This window comes from Ursus arctos, unplaced genomic scaffold, assembly GCF_023065955.2.
Source record: "Ursus arctos isolate Adak ecotype North America unplaced genomic scaffold, UrsArc2.0 scaffold_1, whole genome shotgun sequence".
Classification (NCBI taxonomy): domain Eukaryota; kingdom Metazoa; phylum Chordata; class Mammalia; order Carnivora; family Ursidae; genus Ursus; species Ursus arctos.
This window is the reverse complement of record NW_026622763.1, coordinates 31678180-31700923: the sequence shown is the minus strand read 5'-3', so window position 1 is coordinate 31700923 and position 22744 is coordinate 31678180. Positions and strand designations below refer to the sequence as shown.

At 36.8% G+C, this 22744-nt stretch overlaps 1 protein-coding gene across 6 annotated transcripts in view; it reads right to left on the bottom strand.

Moving 5' to 3' along the window:
• EPC2 (enhancer of polycomb homolog 2) overlaps window positions 1–22744 on the bottom strand; it is a 117096-nt gene that overhangs the window by 52951 nt on the left and 41401 nt on the right. For all 6 annotated transcript variants that reach the window (XM_057317526.1, XM_057317518.1, XM_026492825.4 and 3 more), the window contains exon 2: window positions 17043–17202. In XM_057317526.1, coding sequence (XP_057173509.1) covers window positions 17043–17202 — 160 coding nt within the window. The remainder of the gene's footprint in view (window positions 1–17042; window positions 17203–22744) is intronic.

Below are 22744 nucleotides of genomic sequence, written 5' to 3'. Positions count from 1 at the left end.
ATGACCAGAGAATGCACTATTAATATTCACAAACACGTCCAAAGAACATGCACCTCACACACCAAGAGATCCAAAAAAAAGTGCACCATGATGGAGATGGAAACACCAGATGTGCATACTGCTAAGAGGCTCAACAAAGCCATCTGGATTAAAGGAAAAGGGATGTATCCTACTGTATTTGGTTATGTTTGTTCAGAAAATATCACTAATATAAAGATTTGCCAAGGAAGCTCTATACACTGGTCACCTATGTAGCATCCTCACTCTTAAAACTTGCAGACGGACGGGATAGTTTACAAGCAGTGGGGCTTTGCATTTCTTATTTCCACCCAGCATACAGTAATGAGCATCCTCCAAAACAATGGGCAAACTAAGGTCATTTGGGTGGTCTACAATGCATTTAGTAATAAAACGGTGTGCACCAAGACCCATGAGAAACTCATTGTGCTCATCAACAGCACATAATACCTAGCAATGGCAAAATCCTTACTTGCACTGTCCCTGAACCATAAGGGATAATGCTGACTCCTGAGGAAGAAAAAATTTTAAACAACAGCAGTAAAAAAAAAAAAAAAAATCGAAAAAATATATGATTAAAAATAAAAAAAATTTTTTTTAAAGATTTTATTTATTTGACAGAGAGAGAGACAGCCAGAGAGAGAGACAGCCAGCGAGAGAGGGAACACAAGCAGGGGGAGTGGAAGAGGAAGAGAGCCCGCTGCTGGGAGCCCGACGCTGGGAGCCTGATGCGGGGCTCATCCCAGAACCCTGGGATCACGCCCTGAGCCGAAGGCAGATGCTTAACAACCGAGCCACCCAGACGCTCCAAGAATAAAAATTTCTGAAGAAGTTCCTCCTCCAGAGCAGAATTTTCTTGAGGCTATCATGTTAGGGTTTAGCCAATGTGGTCAAGTGGCTGATAATTATATTCTGAAGAGTAGTTAAATTGGATGGAGTTCCATCTAAGGAAGAGCAAAGCCCGGAGAGGAAGACCTCCTCCCCCTCTCTTAGTTCATGTAATAAAATAGTCTATTAAGGAAACAAATCTAATAAAAACGCAAAAGGCAGTTAATGTGACTAAAAACTAAGTGTGCAAAATAACTACAAAGTTATAAAACAAGGGAGAAAAAAAGCTGTCAAATCCAGCTTGAAAACTTTCAGTGAGGGGGCAGACAGATGGACTGTCTGACAGCTGTTTCCTACCTTAAGTCCATATCTGTCTTATATACTTTCTTCTCTCACACCTCTAATACTTTCATTTACTTTGAATTAATTGCCTGAAAATTCACTCATCCACACACATGATATAGTAGCAAACTATAAGCAAAACTCAGATTTAAAACAGTATAAATGAGAATGGCAATTCCGGATTAAAATGGTTCTTTGGGTTTTTTTTTTGCATCAAAATTATTCCATTTCTATCAGGGAACATTTTTTAACCTAACGTTGCTTGTCTTCTGGAGAGGAACCAAAGAAAATAAATTCAATAAGCTATAAACACTAAAGGCAGTGAGGATGGAGACAATATTTACTACTATTCTTTCAGAGCCCTTTCCTTACAATCTGATTTTTCTCTGAATTGAATATGTATTTTTGAGGGTCGATAATTTGCTAGGTACTAACAACAGAAAAGAAGAATATGGATGCCCAGATTAAGTGTTTCCTGAGTCTTGAATTTTTTTAAATCTATGTGAAACTTGTCAAGTGGAAAACTAGAATAAAGAGAGAGATGCTGGGAGATCCAGACTCCAATTAGCTTTACCCAAATTATACAGCAGTTACTCTTTCCTAGTAAACAGAAGTAAAAGTCTTAAAAATTAACAGTTCCTAAGGGTAGTCACAGACCAGAACCCAGCTGTTCAATTAATCACATAATTCCTTTTCCTCATGTTGGTAGAAAAACACCAGGTGTGGGGGAAAATTATATAACTAAATATGGTTACTCAAGCAATATTTCAATAAAGTAAAAATCTCACTGTCATAAAGTGAAATCTGGATAGTTTTCAGTTTTAGAAAGCTTTTTCTTATTCATGAAATCTATTTTGAATTTTCTCCCTCTTTGAACTCTTCCTTTCTCCTCTTTCCTGTCACCACTTTCTCTTTCTAATACACTACTACTGGAGCCATTTTAAAAAACAATACAAAACAAAAAAGTTGAAGATCAGACATATCAGTTAATTTACATGTTAATACAAATTTTTAAAAGTTTCATAATTTAGAGCAGAAAAAACCTTATCTCACAGATCAGAAAACTGTGAGAGATTAAGAACGTTGGTGAGCTGAGCACAGGTTTCAGGGCTTTGATTCACAGGGCTCAGAATTTATTCCATTACACCACACAGACACTATTAAACCCTTCTAACCATAACAGCAGTAATGAAAAATTCTTTGAATTTCAAAGGGAGCAAAAATATAGGTAAATCAAAAGACTGTTTTTGTTCCACTCTGGACTTAAAAGTTTAAGTTTATAAATTACATTTAATAAGCAAACGCAATGCACATAAAACAAGCTGTTGTGAACCGAATGTATTAGGCACTCAAGGACTTATAAAAAAACAAATGTTAAAAATTAAAAAGAACTCTTAATAGAGTTTTTTACTTAAAGTTATTTCAAGACAAGAACATTTCCAACATTTACCTATGAATTATCATCGGTAATTTTTTTTTAATGTAAGAAGCAACCTTCATCTGCATAAACTAAGCCCCTACTGTCATATTATCTTTAAGTTTCCCAACTGTTTAACTTCTGGAAACTATCTGCCAATATCCAATCCCTTTAATTCAGGCAACAAAATAAGACTTAGGTACAAGTACGCCTTGTTTGTAAAGGCTCTTCTTTCAAAGTATTAACAACAGCATTTTTAAAGAATGCCATTTACTTACAAACTCACTGGTGTTATCTCTTCTTCCAACTCTACATTTCCTTTTTTATACAACTTTCCAAAATTATGTTTATTAATCCAATGAACCCAATTAACAATCAATATTGACTGTACCTCAAGTACACATGTATGACAGGCTCCCTTCTAAATCAGAATAGATATCAATGCCATATGGCATAAAGTAGATGCAAGGGCATCCCAGACAGAGAGAGGAGCAAGAGTACAGACAGGGAATGTGCTTAACTATAAGAAATACAAATTATCAATAATGAGTCTGGACAGACTTCAACTAGCAGAATAAGGATTCAGAACTATATATCCATGGAAGTTGTATGCACATATAAAGTGTGTATTACTTTTTTAAAAAGCAGAGTTGAAAATTTTACAAGTCTTATATCAGCAATGCTACTGTACATCTAAATCTCAGTTAAATGGGACCTAGTATACACTACAGTGGATTCTGGACTACGTAGACCAATGAACTAGGAAGCAGTTCAAATAAAACATCTTCTTAGAATCCCACATATATTTCTTGAACTGTTCTTTTTTTTTTTTTTTGAAGATTTTATTTATTTATGTGACAGAGAGACAGCCAGCGAGAGAGGGAACACAAGCAGGTGAGTGGGAGAGGAAGAAGCAGGCTCTCAGCGGAGGAGCCCGATGTGGGACTCGATCCCTGAACGCCGGGATCACGCCCTGAGTCGAAGGCAGCCGCCTAACAACTGCGCTACCCAGGCGCCCCAACATATACTTCTTAATCCTAAGGAACTCCGGGTATCTGACAAGGGCTCAGAAGTCTCTCCTTCACACGAGTATCATCAAAGCATTTAAACCAGTGTTTCTCAAATTTTCGCATTCACCAGAATCTTCCGGATGCTTCTTAAAACATAGGTTGCTGAGCTTGATCACCAGTTTCTGACCCAGTAGATCTAGAGAAGGGCTTGTTAATTTGCATTTTTAACAACTTCCCAAGTGATGATGAGCAACATTTTGAAAACCTCTGATCTAAACCTAAATCTTTGCTCTTAAATATCATAAACTTTACTTATGCTTAATTTGAAATATGCTGAATTTTTACAATTTGTAAATTTTTAGGGTCTTCAGCCTTCAAATAACTTTCAAAGAGAGCCAATGACAAGCTTTAGTGTATCTGAAGTTCAGAAGCGACATCACCACCTCTGCTTGGAGCTCTCCAAGGTTCTGATAACGTTCAAGCCTAGCAGTTCTCAATTGTGTACCCAGAGATCATGAAAGCAGATATAACTAGGACTCTCTCTCTTTTTAAAAAAGATTTGTTTTATATGTATAGAGAGAGCACATGTGCGAGATTGGGGGGAGGGGGAAAGGGAGAGGAAGAGAAAGAGAAGCAGATTCCTTGCTGAGCACGGAGCCCAACGCAGGGGCTCAAACACAGGACCTGGAGATCATGACCTGAGCTGAAACCAAGAGTTGGAAAAACCCAACCGACTGAGCCACCCAGGAGCCCCTAGCCAGGACTCTCGACTTTCATTCTCCAAGACTTCTTACAGTTACAAGACTCGGCCAGGAAGCTTACTTAGATTCCCTACCCAATGTACAAAAAAAGTCAAGTGCCGAAGAGTTCAAGACCACTTCTACAAGATCACATACTGATCCAAGTCTCTCTTCCGACAAAAAAAAGCTCCAGGTTTATACTGTAATAAGGATTATTTTTAGTATTTTGACTGACTAGCCAACTAACTACATCCTTCTTTCACTTTGAAGAATTCACATTTTAGGAAAATAATAAGTATTACTGGCCAAAATTAGCAGCAAAGATGACAACTATGGAAACCACAAAACCATGAGAATGGGTAGGTTTTTGAATTCTTTGAATTCTTCAGGGAGAGATTTTCATCATTAGAAAGGGGCTACAGCCGAACAATATTAGACAGGACCTAAAGGATGTAATAGTGATTTTTTTAAAAAGTCAAATGTATAAAGATAATGATCCTTTGATTCTACCTCCAATTATGCTTTTTTCTTAGTCTTCTCTCTTCTCCTCCATCAGACTCTTCCTCCCTTGTTTTTTAACAACTCAGTAGGTAACTAGGCAAAGAATGGTAACAATTCAGGAGATAAAAATGCTAACGGCTCCTAAAAGAGTAAGACAAAGACTTAACCTAATTCATAATAAGAAATCCAAATTAAAACTATACTAAGAGAAAGTAAAGTCTGGGTTTGGTCAATAATGATGTACCAATACTGGTTTCTTAGGTTTGACACAGTAATTGCAATGGTAATTATTAGAGAAAACTGAAACTGGACAAGAGGTATAAAGGAACACTCTATTACCTTTGCAACTTTTCTATAAATCTAAAATTTTTCCAAAATAAAATGTTTATTTAAAAGAATAATACACTGAGGTGTATCATCTCTCACCTATCAGCTGGAAAATTTTAAAAATTCAAAAGCAGTCTTCTCATCAGGCTATGAGGAAATAAGCACTATCCTACATTGTTAGTGCAAGCGCAAAATGGTATAGCGCTCCTATAGGGAGCAATTTGGCAATTTCTGTAAGAAACAGAATTTCACCTTTATGAAATTCTGTATGTTCACAGTTACTCACTTAAACCCTATTTGTAGTAACAGAAGACTAGAAACAATCCAAGTTCCCTTCTATAGGAATCGGTTAATAATCTGGCACATCCAAACACAAAAGACTATTATGCACCAGTAAAAAAGAAATGAGAACACGTTCTACATGCTGGTACGGGATAATTCCCAGACTATATACAAAGAAAGAAAGAAGGAAAGGAAAGAAAGACAGAAAGATAGAAAGACAGAGAGAGAGAGAGAGAGAGAAAGAAAGAAAGAAAGAAAGAGAGAGAGAAAGAAAGAAAAAGCAAAGTGACAAAAATTACATATAATATGTTAACTTTTGTGTAAGAGGGGGTATAAAAATATAAACTCCTATGTGTTTGAATTTGCACAACAAAACCCTAAAAGAACACATAGCCTAATAAAAGTGGTTTCTTATAAGGGAAGGGTGACTGAAGGCTGTTTTTCATATCCTTTTTATTTTGAAATCACCTGAATGCATCACCTAGTAAAAATAAAATCATATTAATTTGTGAAAACAATTTTGTGTTTCAAAAAAATATTCTGGGTCAGTGATCTCTAGATACTACCTGAGATTCTTCTCTACTTTCTGTTCAGACCTTGTTATCTTTCTCATTCACTCTCAATGAATCATTCAATAAATACAGAATGAGGGCAAAAGCCTCACTTAGACATCTGGGTACAGGCAGTATCTGAGCTTAACCAGTACAAACTAATTCTACAATTATATGTTATATGTGCAAAAATATACATGCTATTAGTATCTAACAGTATAAAATAATTAACAAATAAGTCACAGAACGGGGTGCTTAGGTGGCTCAGTTGGTTAAACGTCTGACTTGGGCTCAGGTCATGATCTCGGAGTCCTGGGATCAAGCCCTGCATCTGGCTTCCTGCAGGGAGTCTGCTTGTTTCTCTCCCTCTGCCCCTCCCCTGACCCCTGTTCATGGGCAAGCTCACCCTCTCAAATAAATAAATAAAATCTTTGAAAAGAATGTATCTCCACAGCCCACTAAATGGTTGGAAACATGGAGAAATTAAATAGCAGTATTTTTATAAACATTTGTTTTAATATTAGCAAAGCACCAAATGGACTAGGAAATAAACTCAGTACAGTTATCGGAAAGTTTTGAAATAGGACTTTTAATAGATCTAAAAAATTCTGAACATAAAACAAAAATTGGAGGGCAAAAAATAATTTCCTTTACTAGAAAGACACTTTACTGAAGACTTCACCAAATGTCCTTTTCAAAAACCAGCCCTACTGGCGACAGATCTCACCTAAAAACATACATTTCAGATTTCAAAACATATTACAATGCTATAATAATCTAATCAGTGTACAGGCATAAGGACAAATATACAGACCAAAGGGAGCAGAGAGCCACAAAATAAACCCTACATAGATGATAAAAAATGGTCCAAATAGAAAGGATAGTCTCTTCAACAAATGGTGCTGGGAAAACTGGAAATTCATATGCCAAAAAAAAAATTAAAATGAAACTTTTTCTTATATTATATACAAATATTAACTCAAAATGAATTAAAGACCTAAACATAAGACCTGGAACTCCTAGAAAACTCCTAGAAAAAAACAAACAGGAAAGCCTTCATGATGCTAGGTTTAGCTCTAATTTCTTGCAGATGATACCAAAAGCAGGGGCAACAAAAGCAAAAATAAGACAAATGGGACTGCATCAAACTTAAAAGCTTCTGTACAGCAAAGGAAACAATCATCAAACTTAAAAGCTTCTGTACAGCAAAGGAAACAATCAACAGTAAAAAAGCAACCAATGGAATGGGAGAAAATACTTGTAAACCATATATCTGATAAGGAGTTAATAGCCAGAATACATCAAGAACTCCTAAACTCAAGAACAAAAAACAGCCCAATTAAAAAAAATGCAAAGGACCTGAAGAGACATTTTTCCAAAGAAGAAATACAAACAGCCAACAAGCATATGAAAAGATGCTCAACATCACCAATCACTAGGGAATTACAAATCAAAACCACAATGAGATACCACCTCACCATCATTAGGATGGACACTAAACACCCACCCCCCATCACACTTGGAATGTGGAGAAATTGGAACATTGTACATTGTTGGTAAGATAGCAAGACAGTGCAGCTACTGTGTAAAACAGTAGCGGGGGGGGGTCCTCAAAAATTAAAAATACAACTACTATGTGATCCAGTAATCACTCTTCCAGGTATATATTTTTGTGAAAACAGGATCTCAAAGAGATATGTGAAGACCCATGTTCACTGGAATATTATTTATACAGCCAAGAGGTTGAAGCAACCTAAATGTCCATCAATAGATGAATGGATAAACAAAATGTGATATATATACAATGGGATGTCACTCAGTTTTAAAAAAGAATGAAATCTTGTCATATGCTACAACACTGATGAACCTTAAGGACATTATGCCAAGTAAAATAAGCCAGTCACAAAAAGACAAATACACATGATTCCACTTATATGACTAAAGTAGTCAAAGTCATTGAAACAAAAAGTAAAATGGTGGTTGCCAGGGGTTGAGGGGAGGGTGTAATGGGGAGTTGTTCAATGGGTATAGTTTCAGTAAGGTAAGACGAAAAACTTCTAAAGATCTGTTGTACAACAGTGTGCATACAGTTAACAATACTGCAATATATACAGACTTATAAATTAAGAGAGAACATTTGTTATGTTTTTTACCACAATAAAACAGCAACAATAACACCACCCCACTTTAACTTGAATTGAGTAATGAGGAAACAGGTAAACCCAAACTGAGAAGCATTCTACAAAATAACTGGCCTATACTCAAAAATGTCAGTGGTATGAGCACAAAAAGCCTTAGGAACAGCTTGAAGAGACGTGACAACTGAATGCAATGCACCATCTGAAGTCAATCAGGTTTTATCTAAAAAAAGTTCACGGCACACTAGCTTTTGAAAAAACTAGTAAACTATTACTCCTTTTAAAGCCTAAAATCTTGTTTCTCCTTGAAATGCAAATTATATTTTACTAATGAAATTACTAATTTCCTAATACTTAAATACACAAATTCATATTTTACTAATAACAAAACCACAAATAATCTGAGTCTAAAACTCCTCGCTAATTAAAATGTGAACAGGGGCGCCTGGGTGGCTCAGTCAGTTAAGCAGTTAAGTGTCTGTCTTCAGCTCAGGTTGTGATCTGGGGTTCCTGGGATCCCTGATCTGCGGGGAGTCTGCTTCTCCCTCTCCCTCTGCCTTCTCCCCCTTGCTCATGCTCTGTCTCAAATAAATAATATCTTAAAAAAAAAAAAGTAAAGTGTAAACAAAAGCCTTCAGTCCTGGCTTGCTTTCTTAAGGGTTCCTGCTGACAACTGAGGATACAAAACAAAGTCCTTGTAATATTATATAGCTTTGAAAATTATTAAAGCTAGTTAATGACCTGGAAAAATGCTTATTAACAGTAAGTAAAAAAGCAAAAGCTACAAACACATGCATATATACATACACACACATAATAAAACACAAATTTGGAAAAAGGGGAAGACTTTTATCTCTGTTGCTTATCTCTTAACATGGAATTCTTCCCCCTTTTTTTTTTTTTTTTAAAGTAATCTCTACACCTACCATGGGGCTCAAAGTCACTACCCCAAGATCAAGAGTCACATGCTCTACTGACTGAGCCAGCCAGGTATCCTGGGATTATTAATCTTTCCTGCAAGTAACATTTTATTTTTTATTATAGAAAGTAAACCTCAACTTATCAACCCCCCCTCTATTTCTTTAGTTTCTACCAGAGAAACAAAGGAGATTCTTCTTTAAAAAAATAAAATAAAATAAGAGATTTCTTTCAAGAGACGGGTGGGTGCCTGGGTGGCTCAGTTGGTTAAGCATCTGCCTTTAGCTAGAGTCATGAACCCAGAGTCCTGGGATTGAGCCCTGCGTTGGGCTCCCTGTTTGGGGGGGGGGGGGGGTCTCCTTCTCCTTCTCCCTCTGTCCTTCTCCCCACTCGTGCTCTCTCACTCACACACTCTCTCAAATAAATAAATAAAATCTTTAAAAAAAAAAAGATTTCTTTCAGAGAGAGAGAGGACGCAAGCATGAGCAGGGGGCGGGGCAGAAGGCAAGGGCGAGAATCCCAAGCAGACTCCCTGCTGAGTCTGAGCCAGATGTAAGGCTTGATCCCATGACCTGAGCCTAAACCAAGAATGGACGCTTAACCTACTGAGCCACCCAGGTGACCCACAAAAGTGATTCTTAAGCCAGGGATGGGAAGCAAGTATTTTTGAACAAGGTCCAATTTAGGGCAAAAAGGGAAGCTTTATTTAACCTCCATGGGGGTGGGGGGGTAGGGTTCTTATATTCCTACAACTCTGATTATTTTATTAACTACTGAAGAATGTAAGAAAAAAAATTATTTTAACCACTAAAATATTATCTTGGATTATTTAAAAAGTAACATCATCATGGAAGCTGTTTTTATTCTTTCATCTTTTACATCACTCCTATTTTCCATTTTAACCTCTTCTGAACAACCATGAGAAGTACTAGTAACTCTGATTTTTTTCTTAAACAGATAGAAAAAAATAAAGCCCACTTCACCAAGGTCTTATGAAGTCCAACTCATTCCACCCAAAGCAAACTTTACTGTTTGCCTACCACAACATTTAGGTGGAGGTTAAAATTAGTAACTGCCATACAGCCCTTTCCCAACTTGGACCTCCCTCCATGAAATTGCAGGATTGTCTTCAGAGTTCCTTACTACCCTAAGCAAAACTGTAAAATGTGCTTTTATTACTTGTTTATATTACTCTCACGATTCCCTTTTCTTCAAGCTTTTCTCTCTTCCTGGCATCTCCTTCATCCCCATGCACAGTGCTCTTCCATTCATCAATCAACCCTGCCAGGCCAAACCAGAAAAGTGTCATAACAGGTGTTTGCATCTGCCTTTCATATCCAGGATTTCCTTTTCTAGCCGCAGACAACCTATCCTCTATTCTGCAATTTATCCATCACACACACACACACACACAAAGCAAATGAAAAAAGGAATCCTTTACTCCCACTGTTGATTCTATCATCAACCACATCTGAACAGAAATTTGTTTGTTTAATGTGTATCAGTATCTTCATCTTAGAATGATGAGCCATGACTGAAAAACAGTACACCAGAGTTAAACAGACACACTCTAGAGTCAGAGGGCCTGGTTCAAATTCCGACTCTTCCACTTGCTAGCTGCATTACTTTGGGCTCTTTATATAATATTCCTTTAAAACAGGGGTGAAAACACTAGCTGCCTTATAAGGTTCCTTTAAGGCATAACTGACTTACTACATGTAAAACACTAACAGGACCTGGGCATGGCAATCAGTAAATGCTATTTTACTATGCCCTTTATCCGTAACTGTGGAAACAAAAGTTTAGTCTTCTACTAAAATTGTCAGGAAATAAGCATATAAGAAAATATTTTTATAGGTAGGTATCCCATTAAGTTGTATTACGGGGGTAAAATGGGAAGGAAATTTAGTCTTTTATGGTAGATAAGGAGACACATAAAATGTTAAAATGTGCCAACTGTCAGGGCAGTGTGGGGTCAATGAAGAATCTCCCATGGAGATGCTAGGTGAATATGCTGAAAGCCTATTTCTGGTAACTCCTATTAACAAAATCAGGGGTGCTGGGTTACATGACAGTCTCTTCGTGTGGCCCCAGCAGGAGAGTTCTAAACGCTTCAGTGCCAGGACACATGCACTGAAATATGCACCTTAAAACCAATCTTACTTTTTTGCTTTTGTCTATTAATTACATCATGCCTAAAATATGCACTATTATGCATCAAACTTACCTCTTACTGTAGTGTCTTTGTTTTCTCTTGAATTTCTTTAACCATGGTCTTTAATTTGTGATACTGTATATTTTACTCAGTCACCCCAATTCTTAAATTTTTTAATAGTAGGCATAAATAAATGCATAAAGACTCCAAAGGCACTCTCTTTGTACTATGACTTCTCTCTCTAGCCAGACTACCAAATGAATATTCTGCTTTTTCCCAAAACACCTGGCATTACTTTACTACTTTCCGCGTTTTGGGTTCCCTTCTTCCTGCATTAGTAGCTACCCAGGTACTGCTCTACCATTTCAGCCTTCATGCCCACTCACAGCTTTACCCGAGAACAGGAGGCTCATTATAAACCTGAGAACAGAGATCCTTAGAGCCAGCTGATCCGAATGTGGGTTGCCCCTCGGGTCTAGCCTGGTTCACTATCCCCGTTACCATGCCTCCAAATCACCCCAACGTGGGATCTAGCTTCACCTGGAATGTGTTCTCCACAAATGTGATACACTCTGCTTCTGTACATATGGCACTGTTTTTTTCTAATATTTATTTAAATGCGTGATTCATTTCATGAGATCTGTGCTCAATTTAACTGCTTAATACACACCTAGTAACTTTTTTACACAAAGTGATATTCCTAGAATGCATCCTCTTCACCAAGGAGTTTTACTGTATAAACAAAGCAATGCTCTTCATTTGGGATCTTTCCCAATTCTTACAAAACATGTTTGTCCTACCAGGGTAAAAGGTCAATTATCATCACTTTTGTTAATGAGAATAGCAAAGGACATTTTCAAGGATAATGAGACTGAAGTTAGATGTTAGGCCAGCATCTATCTATCTCACTCCTGCTGAAAACCTAGTGGACTATATAGGTCTACTTTACATTGAATAAGTGGAATTTTTCTTCTTTTCCCAATGTTGACTTGACAATGGTCAGCTTTATCAGACGGAGAAGCCAGCCTCATGTGTACTGAAGTGCACAGCAGTATAATGCAAAGACTGGCACTTTCCCAGGGCTTTACTATCTTTGCTGCAGATACAAAGAGAAGTCAATCTCCTTTCAGTAAGTTCCTCTCCCTGCCCGGCAGATAACAAGGAGGTGCTACTTCCCACCTATTCGTCCTCCTGAACTCTCTCCTTTCTTCCAGCCAAGAAGCAGGTGAGATGGTCTACTGATCTGTATCTGAAGGTGCAATGCAGTGAGAAGAGGAGAGACGTTTCCTTTCAAAACAAGATAAGGAGTCCTATTTTCAATACCATTTAGCTGAGTTCAAAACTAGACACAAATTAACTTCAGAACACTTACGAAACAATATTGAAACAGTATCTCAAGTTCCTTCATGTTCTAGAATTCTGAGATACTTAATGCTAACTGTAAAATTTCACCATATTAAATAAAGGGGTAACGGAAGGTCAAAATAAAGAACTTATTACAATGTAAACAAAGTCATCTCAGGGAGAAAAGTTTGGGTTCTGAATTCGATGAAGTTCTTAAATTACAAAAGGAATGAAGGAATTACAACACCTGGGGTGAGGTACCCAAAGTAAATTTGTTGTAACAGCAAGTAAAATGGAGATAGCATCTTATGCATGTGTCATCCAATTGACTAGTATGCAGAATTAGCCAAATGAGGAACAGTTTGAGTATCTTAGATCATCAACAGCTATATGCCTTCAAGATGCTTCCAACCTGGAAAGAATACCCCAGTGTGTTCTGATTAAAGAAGTTCCTCAGACTACCAATACAGGTGACTACGGAGAACTGGTACTGAAAGAGACGGGAAGGAACAATGTTCTCCCATCCATACCAAGACCGGAATCATTCCACTCCCAACTCCTTCCTGGCATACACGTGTTCTGTCCTAAAATGACATGCTGTAGGGGCGCCTGGGTGGCACAGCGGTTAAAGTGTCTGCCTTCGGCTCAGGGCGTGATTCCGGCGTTACGGGATCGAGCCCCACATCAGGCTCCTCCACTATGAGCCTGCTTCTTCCTCTCCCACTCCCCCTGCTTGTGTTCCCTCTCTCGCTGGCTGTCTCTATCTCTGTCAAATAAATAAATAAAATCTTAAAAAAAAAAAAAAAAGACATGCTGTAAATAACAGAGCTCACTTTTCATTTCCAACTTGGATCCACACAGTTCCTCAATTTCACTGTACATATCAATAATTTCAGTTATATTTGGTTCTGTGTACAATTTTGAGTCCTGTAAGATCAATGTCTCAAAAATGCCATGGTGATACTTTTACCTTCAATTATCCATTCATTCACTCATTTACTTATTTATTCAGCAAATATTAAATTGCATACCTAACCACATGCTAGGTACTACTGGGCAGTGAAATTAAAAGGAAAAAGTCCCTATTTTCAATGACTGTTATAGCCTAGTGAAACAACAACACGGGGCAAACAATCACAATCAAAGGTGGTTAATGCCACAATGAGGGTGTGCACGTGACACAGGAGGGCTTGAGGGAAGCAAATTTGCTTAGAGAAGGCTGCTAAATGTAATCCTGGAGATGAGACACAGAGAACATGTTATATTTTAACAAGTGGAGGACAGAAGTAAAGGGTTATGCGAAGGCATGGAGGTATGAGAAAATATGGCATAAGAGTGTTGCAAGGAGCTCATTATTTTGTAGCTGAAAGTGCGAAGGGTTAAAGGAATTGGGGAAAGAAACTGTAATGAGGCCGTATTCTGGGACTTTATGGTGAATAAGGTGAAATTCTGCTGCTGAGAAGTTTACCATCTAGAGAAAGAAAGAGACCTTCACTTCCAACAGCTCATTTCGGCATGGTTGTCCTAGTGGAAGAACCCACAGGGAACTGCGACTGGATAGGCACAAAGAAGGGCCTTAAAATATGACACTAAAATTTTATCCGATAGGCAACAGAGACTCTTTGAACAACTCTAAATGGATAATAATCACATTAGTGGCAGTGTGGACTGATAAAGAAGCTTCCGCCAAAGCCCAGGCAAACAATGGGATGGACCTGAAGTAGGTCACCCTAAGGTGGCAATTGAACAATGTCTTTTTCTAGCCAGGCAAACGGGGATACTTTCAAATCTAACACATAAAGAACAAAATGAAAAAGCCAGAGCAATATTTTCTGGAATTCCTTATATTAAGAACTCAGAAGTTATGTCAAAAAACGTTTAAACTTCTTTCCTTGAGGGGTGCCTGGCTGGCTCAGTGACTCTTGATCATGGGTTTGTGAGTTCAAGCCCCACCCTGGGTATAGAGATTACTAAAAATAAATAAATAAACTTTAGAAAGAAAAGCCCTTTCTTGGAAAAAAAAAAATCTCATGCTGTATTTATTTTATTACAGAAAAGTTTAAGGTTAGTAATAGGCACAGAGGTTAGCAAATTGTGGAATATCAATTTGATAGAATTAATAGACATTGAAAATGACAACAGACTAAATTAAAACCTAAGAAATTTAAAATGTACATAGAAAAAAACAACGAAAATTTGTAGGTGCAGGAAGATATTGTATGTAGTATGTAGAATACATATGCTGACAGACTAAAAAAAAAAGTTAAAATAACGTTCTATTATTTTTATTCCATCTTCTACAGTAATAGAATGAAGTGAAATTTAAAAGCCAACCCAAGATTAATATTTATAGTATCTAACGGGCCTAACTACACCCAATTTCTACGTTCTTGGTTTTCTAGGATGGTTTTTATATATGGTCCTGATGTCTAGCCACACTGTTACTAAAATACAAAACAACAACACACACATACTTTGGCTTGAAAAATCCTTATAATTCCTATTATGAACAGCTATCTCCTTCCCAATACAAAGACAAGGCAAATTCAACAAACTAATACAGAGGAAAGAAATCACATAAATAATTTCTACATCATATTTCTCTTGAATGCTTCAGAGAAGTGTCTCTGGAAATTGGTTCCGATACCTAAGAGCCTTTTTAAAAGCCATTTAAAAACGATTCAGTCAACAAACATACTATTTACTGTGTATCTATAAGCCATGCAGCTTACCCTAAAGATACAAAGAGAAAATAAAACTGTCCCTGCCCCAAGAGCTCATAGTTTAAAAGGAGAGAAAGTGGTTACAAATAATTGCAACTAGGTATGGTGAGTCCTCTAATAGAAGTATGTACAAAGATACTGAGATGACTAAAAAACAGAGGTCAAGTGAGAAAAGTCAGGGTAAGCTTCGTAGGGGACTTAGGTCTTAAATGAGTTACAGGAGGGGAAAGATGACTTGAATAGCACGTGCAAGTACGAAATATGAAACAACCAGGCAAACATGAGTAATTTTACATTAGTTCCTATGGTAAAGAGACTGAGGGGAAGAACAGGAAATGAGGTTAATAGAATAGACAGGGGGGAAAAAAAATCACAAAGGGTCTTGTATTCAAACTAGAGAATTTGGCTATTACTGAACTCTGTCAAATCTAAACTGCCATCAGTTAAAAGGTGAACCATGACTTTATGTACTATAAGGGAAAAAAAAGCTTTCTGCTGGAGTCTATTAAGAAGTTTAATAGACTACTGCACAAAGATACACTAACAAGTGGTAACAACCTCAGAGTAAGGTAAAGAAATAAACCAGCTATGCAGAAAGGAATAGCAAGGAACTTCATTTCTCAACTTGCCCTTAGCTGAAAGGAGGAGGGAAAACTCTCCCCCTAAGAACTAAACTCTAGGCAGGTCTGCAGCCTGAACTAAAGCTACCAGTATGGTCTAAAAACAAACAAAATAAACACTGAAGACTTTAAAGTGGTCTCCTGTTGAAGTGTCACCAGATGCTTGGCAGAAACAAACGCAAATTTTCTTTAGATAAACAAGACCTGAACCCAGGACAACAGCAATTTTATATGCAATCTCATTTCAAAAATGATCAATAAAAAATGTGCACCGTAGAACTGATGGAAAACAGTCGATCTCACAGTCTTAAATCTGGAGAGGTTTCATAATTACCTGGGGAACTTTTTGAAATACTTATTACCAGGCCACATACCTCAGACCTGAAGCAGAGCTCTGGAATCTCTATTTTAACAACTACCCAAGGCTTTTTCTTATACAATCAGGCACCATACCAAAACATCAGCATCTGTTTGAACCAACCCCTGAAAACTCCTACTATGGACAATAAAGAATAGTGTGATTTTAAGCCAGAGAGTAATTAGATCAGACTGACACTTGAGGAAGACCACTCTGGTGCCAGTGGACTTTGTGGAGAAGATACATTAGAAGAGGGTAAGGAAAGGTGATGGAGGAGTAGTAAATATAATTTAGTGAAATAGTTTTAAGGCAAGACATCATGATTAAATATAACAATGGGGAGAAAAATAAGAGTATCAAAGGAAGCAGAAATATAATTTTATAAAAATTAGATGATGGTAGAGGGGTATAATCTAATTCTAAAAACTTTCTGAAGATTCACCGCTAATCAGCATTATAGCCACTAGGCTATATAAATCTCAAATTTGAGTACAGTAATCTATGAACTTTTAGATGTATAATAATAAGGTGTAAGTGCTACACAAAATTCTGTACTAAATATCAAATGTTCCAAATGCAACTAACACTCAAAATGATTTCCAAGTTCAGATGTTAAGCACAGAGAGATTTTACCCCTTAACGTTTTACATTTCTATGACTTAATGTATATGCACTGAAAAATTTAAATCTCTTTGGACATAAAAGAGAAAGAATTTTCACTGCTGACAAATTTAAATTACAAACAGAAAACAATGAATCAACAAACTTACGCTGAATATGAATGAACTGTTTTGGCTGTTTAAACTCTCCTTTGTACAAGCGATTGTAATAGTTGACGTTGCTCTCTGCCTCAGGAACTGGAATGACCATGCTCTCTTTTTTTTCTCTAAATACTTGCTGTGCTGAAATAGCTCGTTGTAAGTGATGTTCCTGGAAAATGTAAAGTAGGCAACATAAGTCGTTTTAATAATGTTAATACAATGCAGAATTCTATTTAAAATTTACTTTGTTTAATAACTGCAAGGTGACTTTAAGAATTAATTATAAACAGTTTCTTTGCCACAGAACTATAGAAAACATTGCCATTGATATCTCTTAATACTTGTGCTCATCCTGGCATCACCTTAGATGTTTATAATTTTATTAAGCAGAATTTTCTTTAAAGATTATACACATATTCACAAACTAGAATTTAACATCTCAGTCAAAAGAAAACTGATCCCTTGTTTGCCAAATTAATAGAGGTGTTTGTCACCAATACCAGAATATGGGAAAATATGCAAATGACAGGAAAAGAGTGTGTCACAAGTTTTCATTATCTTCTACAAGTACACACCTGAAACTTCAACAGTACAAAATACTGAATAACTCAAAAAAAGAAAAAATTATGTTCAACAGACTATATTAATAACATAGCAAGAAATATTTTTAAACTAAGGTTAAACAAAAGTTCCTATAAAATACATCCTGATTCTAGTAACTTTCATTGTCTTCCCCACTTAATACCCACTTTCTCCCTTGACCCACAAGGGACCATGCTCAACAAAGTAGTTTTACTTTGCAGAAGGCAAATTAGGTCCAGTCACTCCCCAAAAGATCCCCTTCATACTCCGATTAAAGATTAAAATTATCGCTGACTTATATGGCTTTATTTCTCTCTGACCTTATCTTCTACCTCTCCCTACCCATCCTTTATCGTAGCCACACTGACTTTCCTTCAGGTTCCTAAATATCCAAAAGGATTGCTTTTGAAATTTCTTCACGTCTCATCTTATCAGAGAGGCCTTCTGTAATTTCTTTATCTAAAAGATAAAAGAGTACTGGCTAAGAATTTATCAGTGTCATTCTTTCAATACATTTCAGAGTACCTAGTAGACACCAGAAACTAAGAGTGAATGAGAGACACTGCTATTAAGGAACTTAGCTATAAGAGAGGTATCTAAGTATGCAATCACGTTTGGACTTGACAAGCATGTCTCTTCTCAATTGGTCAAAACACTGTCTAAGGAGGATAAAGATACCCAAAGAAAGTAAAATCTAAACTAAAACTTTCAGGATCAGGGCACCTGGGTGGCTCAGTCGGTTGAGCATCTGCCTTCCACTCAGGTCATGATCTCAGGGTCCTGGGATGGAGTCCCACATCAGGCTCTCCGCTCAGCAGTGAGTATGCTTCTCCCTCTCCCTCTGTAATCCCTCTCTCTCCCTCTCTGTGATCGCTTTCCCTCTCTCTCAAATAAATAAAAAAATCTTTAAAACTTCCAGGATTGATAGAGATTTAGATTTAGCAAGGCAAAAGACCAAAAATAAATAAGTAAACTAACAATCCATGCAGAGAAAACAAACTGTCCAAAATAGACAAAAGCTCAGAGACATTCAACAAAAGGAAAGCAATTGAGATAAAAGGTGGGTGGGTGCTAGCTTAGATTTTAGTTTTTCCACTTTCAATACCAGAAGAAATGTTTTTCTTCACAGGATAGGATCCCAAGTTGGAGCACTATATACACTTGCCCATACAAATATTACCATCCATTTAGTAAGAGTCTTTAGTAAAAAAACTTTCAAGTTAGCTAAAAAATTGTGAGAGGATCAAACACAGCCACAAACAGCATCAAGAAATTAGGAAAGCCAGGCTCTGAAAGAGCAATTTCTAGCATCATTTAAACCTATACTTTCCTATTACCTTGCTGACATTTCACCTCTCCTGGTCAAACACAGTGATGCAATATGATACACCACCTTGCATTTTTATAACGTTTTATAGTTCTCAAAATACATCTACAATCACAAGCTTATTAACTCCTCAAAATTTGGGGACAAGGATAGATATTATACTACATCATAGATGAGACTCAAGAAACAAATGATTTGCTCTTAGTTATGGTATAAACACATGAGACAGTCAAATTTCAGGACTCTGATTTGAGTGTTCTTTGACTATTCCATCTTTACTAGAATGGACTGTTAAAAATAAAAAGCCAGGGGGCACCCGGGTGACTCAGTTGGTTAAGTGTCTGCCTTCGGCTCAGGTCATGAACCCGGGGTCCTGGAATCCAGACCTGCATCAGGCTCCCTGCTCAGCAGGGAGTCTGCTTTCCCTCTTCCTCTGCCCCTTCCCTCCACTTGTGCTCTCTCGTTCTCTCTCTCTCAAATAAATAACATCTATAAAAAATAAAAAAAATAAAAAACCATGGTCTTGTAATGCTAATAATCTAGAACATGGGTGACAAGAGGAAACTGAGTTAACTGGTAGCACATTTTGATCTGAAGAGATTCTTTTGATATATAATGGACTTTCTCTTTCTCCTAAGTACAAAACATTTTTAGGTGTTATCCAATTATCGAAATACATCTTTAATAGATGAAGATTTAATATTATTTTAATTTTACATGTGAGGAAATTTAAAAATAGATCATAGATAACTCTCTTGTTAACACAGCTGGCAGATGACAGAGCTGCAGCCAGAAATTAAGGAGCCAGATCATGACACACTCCCCCATTTTAATTTACAGACCAAATTTAGCTCTAAAAATAAATTCTCAGTTATCATTTTCTTTCCCATATTATCAGACAGCCTCAACCTAAAAACTCAGAAAAAAACCAACAGTGATATAGCTTCTTGAAGCCCGTGCTTCATACAATAACCATAGTCAGTGACAAACATAAAAAATCCTGGAAGTAGGTACCAGAGTTTTCATTTGTCTTTATTGGGGCAGAGGGTTGGCAGGAATAATGGTGATCCCTTGTTACAAGCTGCATTACACGCTGGTGAGGTTACCTGGTTTTCAAAAGCACTATTTGCTTTGTTTTCCATTAAGGCAGCATTCTTTTGACCTACCAACTCCACTTAGGAAATTCATCAAAGGCAACACACAAAGGGCCAAAAAATGACTAAATAAAACGCTTATCTGGCATTGTTTATAACACCAAAAAAACCCCCAAACAACCCATAAAGTCTAAACAGCAATAGAGAATTATATACTTAGGTAGTAGTAAAAACTAACACAACACAGACCTCTACTAACCTGAAAAGATGTTAGGATACTTTTTTGAGGTAAGGGACAGGTGGGTGGGGGCTAGCTTAACTGTATAAATATAACATGCATAAATATAATGTATAACATGTTATAATATAAATAATATGTATAAAAATATATAAATATGTGTGTAGAGAAAATAGACTATAAGAATATAGAATACAATACACCACGAAGTATTTTTTTAGGTGGGCCTTATTTATATTCTTCTGTGTGTCTGTTCTCTCGTATTTTCCAAATTTTCTGTAATAAATCTGTATTACTTTCCTAAGTTTAAAAAGCGGTATAAAAGCTTTGCATCTTAAATGAAGGGACTCACCACCAATATACACAAAGTCACTTCTTTTGACTCTGACATTCTGAAATATCCTTTTGAAACTTACTGTATTATACCTAAACATTTTTGTGTTTTCCTAGATATTTACATTGTCTGTGCTTTCTGTTTTTCCTAACAGTATGAGATAAAATGTTAAAAGCAAACTAAAAGGAACTGAATAATTCATGGCTTTTAGTCATATATAACAAGTACCAAGCACTATCCTGCAGAATGCAGGGCAGATTTTTTTTTTTTCTTTTGGGGAAGAGTAAACTAAGGCTCTATGGCCACACTGGTAGAAATCAACAGGGATGAAATTTGAATCCTTGTTTGTATGTCTGTTTTCCATCTTGCCAACCTCATGCCCAACTTGTTGGGTATCAGAATCTATCAACTGAGATAGGCTGCATTAAAAAAAAACAAACCCCAAAAACCCCACAAAGATTCATTTGGTATTTTAAAAATTCACATGCAAAACCCCCAGTTAACAATAGCAGACTAAATGCCTACCTTTATCTACTTCACCACCCTACAATAGTAAATTTACCAATAAAGGACTAAGAAATTTATAGAGGCACAATAACAAAGAGAATGAAAGATGAGCCATCAGCCCAAAACAGAGTATAGCAAAATTCTGGGAGATCAAAATCAAAAGATGAAGTTTTGAATCCTTGCAGAGAAGGAAAAGATAAAAACTGAGCCCATCTATCCTATAGAAAACAAGATAATGAGGATTTTGAAACACTAGTTAGGAACAGCTAAAATGAGACAAGCCCTTCTTTGCCTATTCCTCAAAAGCAGATCATTCTACACAGACAAGAGAGGGCACCATAGAACTAGTAAATTGTGAACCACCTTTAACTTACAAAGGAAACCTAGAAGTCTATTGTTATTATTAAAATTTTAAAAAGATTCACTATACCTGTAATGATAAATTCTTTCCACTCTGCAGGAGAGAGGAATGGAAAAAAAAACTTCAAGAAAAATGCACTGAATGAACTTAATTAAATATGCGCCAAAGAAGCATTTAGAGACATGAAAAATATCTTTGACTCAAAAACTCAAAAACTAAGATCAGAGAAGGAGGATAGAAGACTCAGGAAAAAAATGAAAAGAGCTGACTAACTCAGGAAAAAAAGAAAATGACAATTATCTCAGAGATGAAGACTGAAGTTACTAGTAGCCAAATGCAAAATATACTCAAACAAAAAAGTATTACATAAAGGTTGTCAAATGACCAAGAGAATGAAAATGAGATAGAGAAAGTAAAATCAATAAGACAATAAGATGTAAAACAAAGAAGGAATGACAGTCATATAATTGGAGTCCCTGAAGAAGAAAAACAAAACAATGCAACAGAATATTCAAAACAACAACCCCCCAAAATGTCTGGAAATAATACATCAGAATCTACATATTAAAAAAAAGCTCACAAGGGAGCAAGATGGCACACAAGAACCCTCCCTCACCAGCACAGGCACAATGTGACAATGCTCAGTGCTGTCAGGAGAAAACACTCTGCTCACAGCTTCTCTCTTGGGAAGAAATAGAATGTACATCCAACATTACAGCTTTTTGGGTAAACTGCTCAAGGGACTGTCTCAGCTAACTCAGAGGGCTGACTGAACCAGCCGGCATTCTTTGGATGCCTGGGAACTGTAGAGAACAAGAGAGAACTGAGAGTATTGTTGATGCACCAACGAAGTTATAATACTGCAGAGAGACACCAGAGGGAGCAGAAGATTACAAACTCCTGAAAAACTAATAATACTCCCTAATTTGGAAATTATGTGCACATGCCCAGAGAAGATGCATCTCCAGAAAAGGTCTGAGGGGCTTCTGGACTCCCTGCCTGGACCGACTGGAAGAGGTCTTCCAGGTATGAAGCCAATTCATTAAAGACTGTGAGAGGTGACTTTTCTGGAAAAATGCATAAATTAGGGGCACCTAGCTGGCTCAGTTGGAAGAGTGACTCTTGATCTTGGGAGGTGTGGATTCAAGCCCCACCTTGGGTGCAGAGATCATTAAAAAAAAAAAAAAAGAAAAAGAAAAAGAAAGAAAAAAAGGTAAATAAATAAACTTAAAAAAAATTTAAAGTGAAAAAATAAAATGAATGGGGCG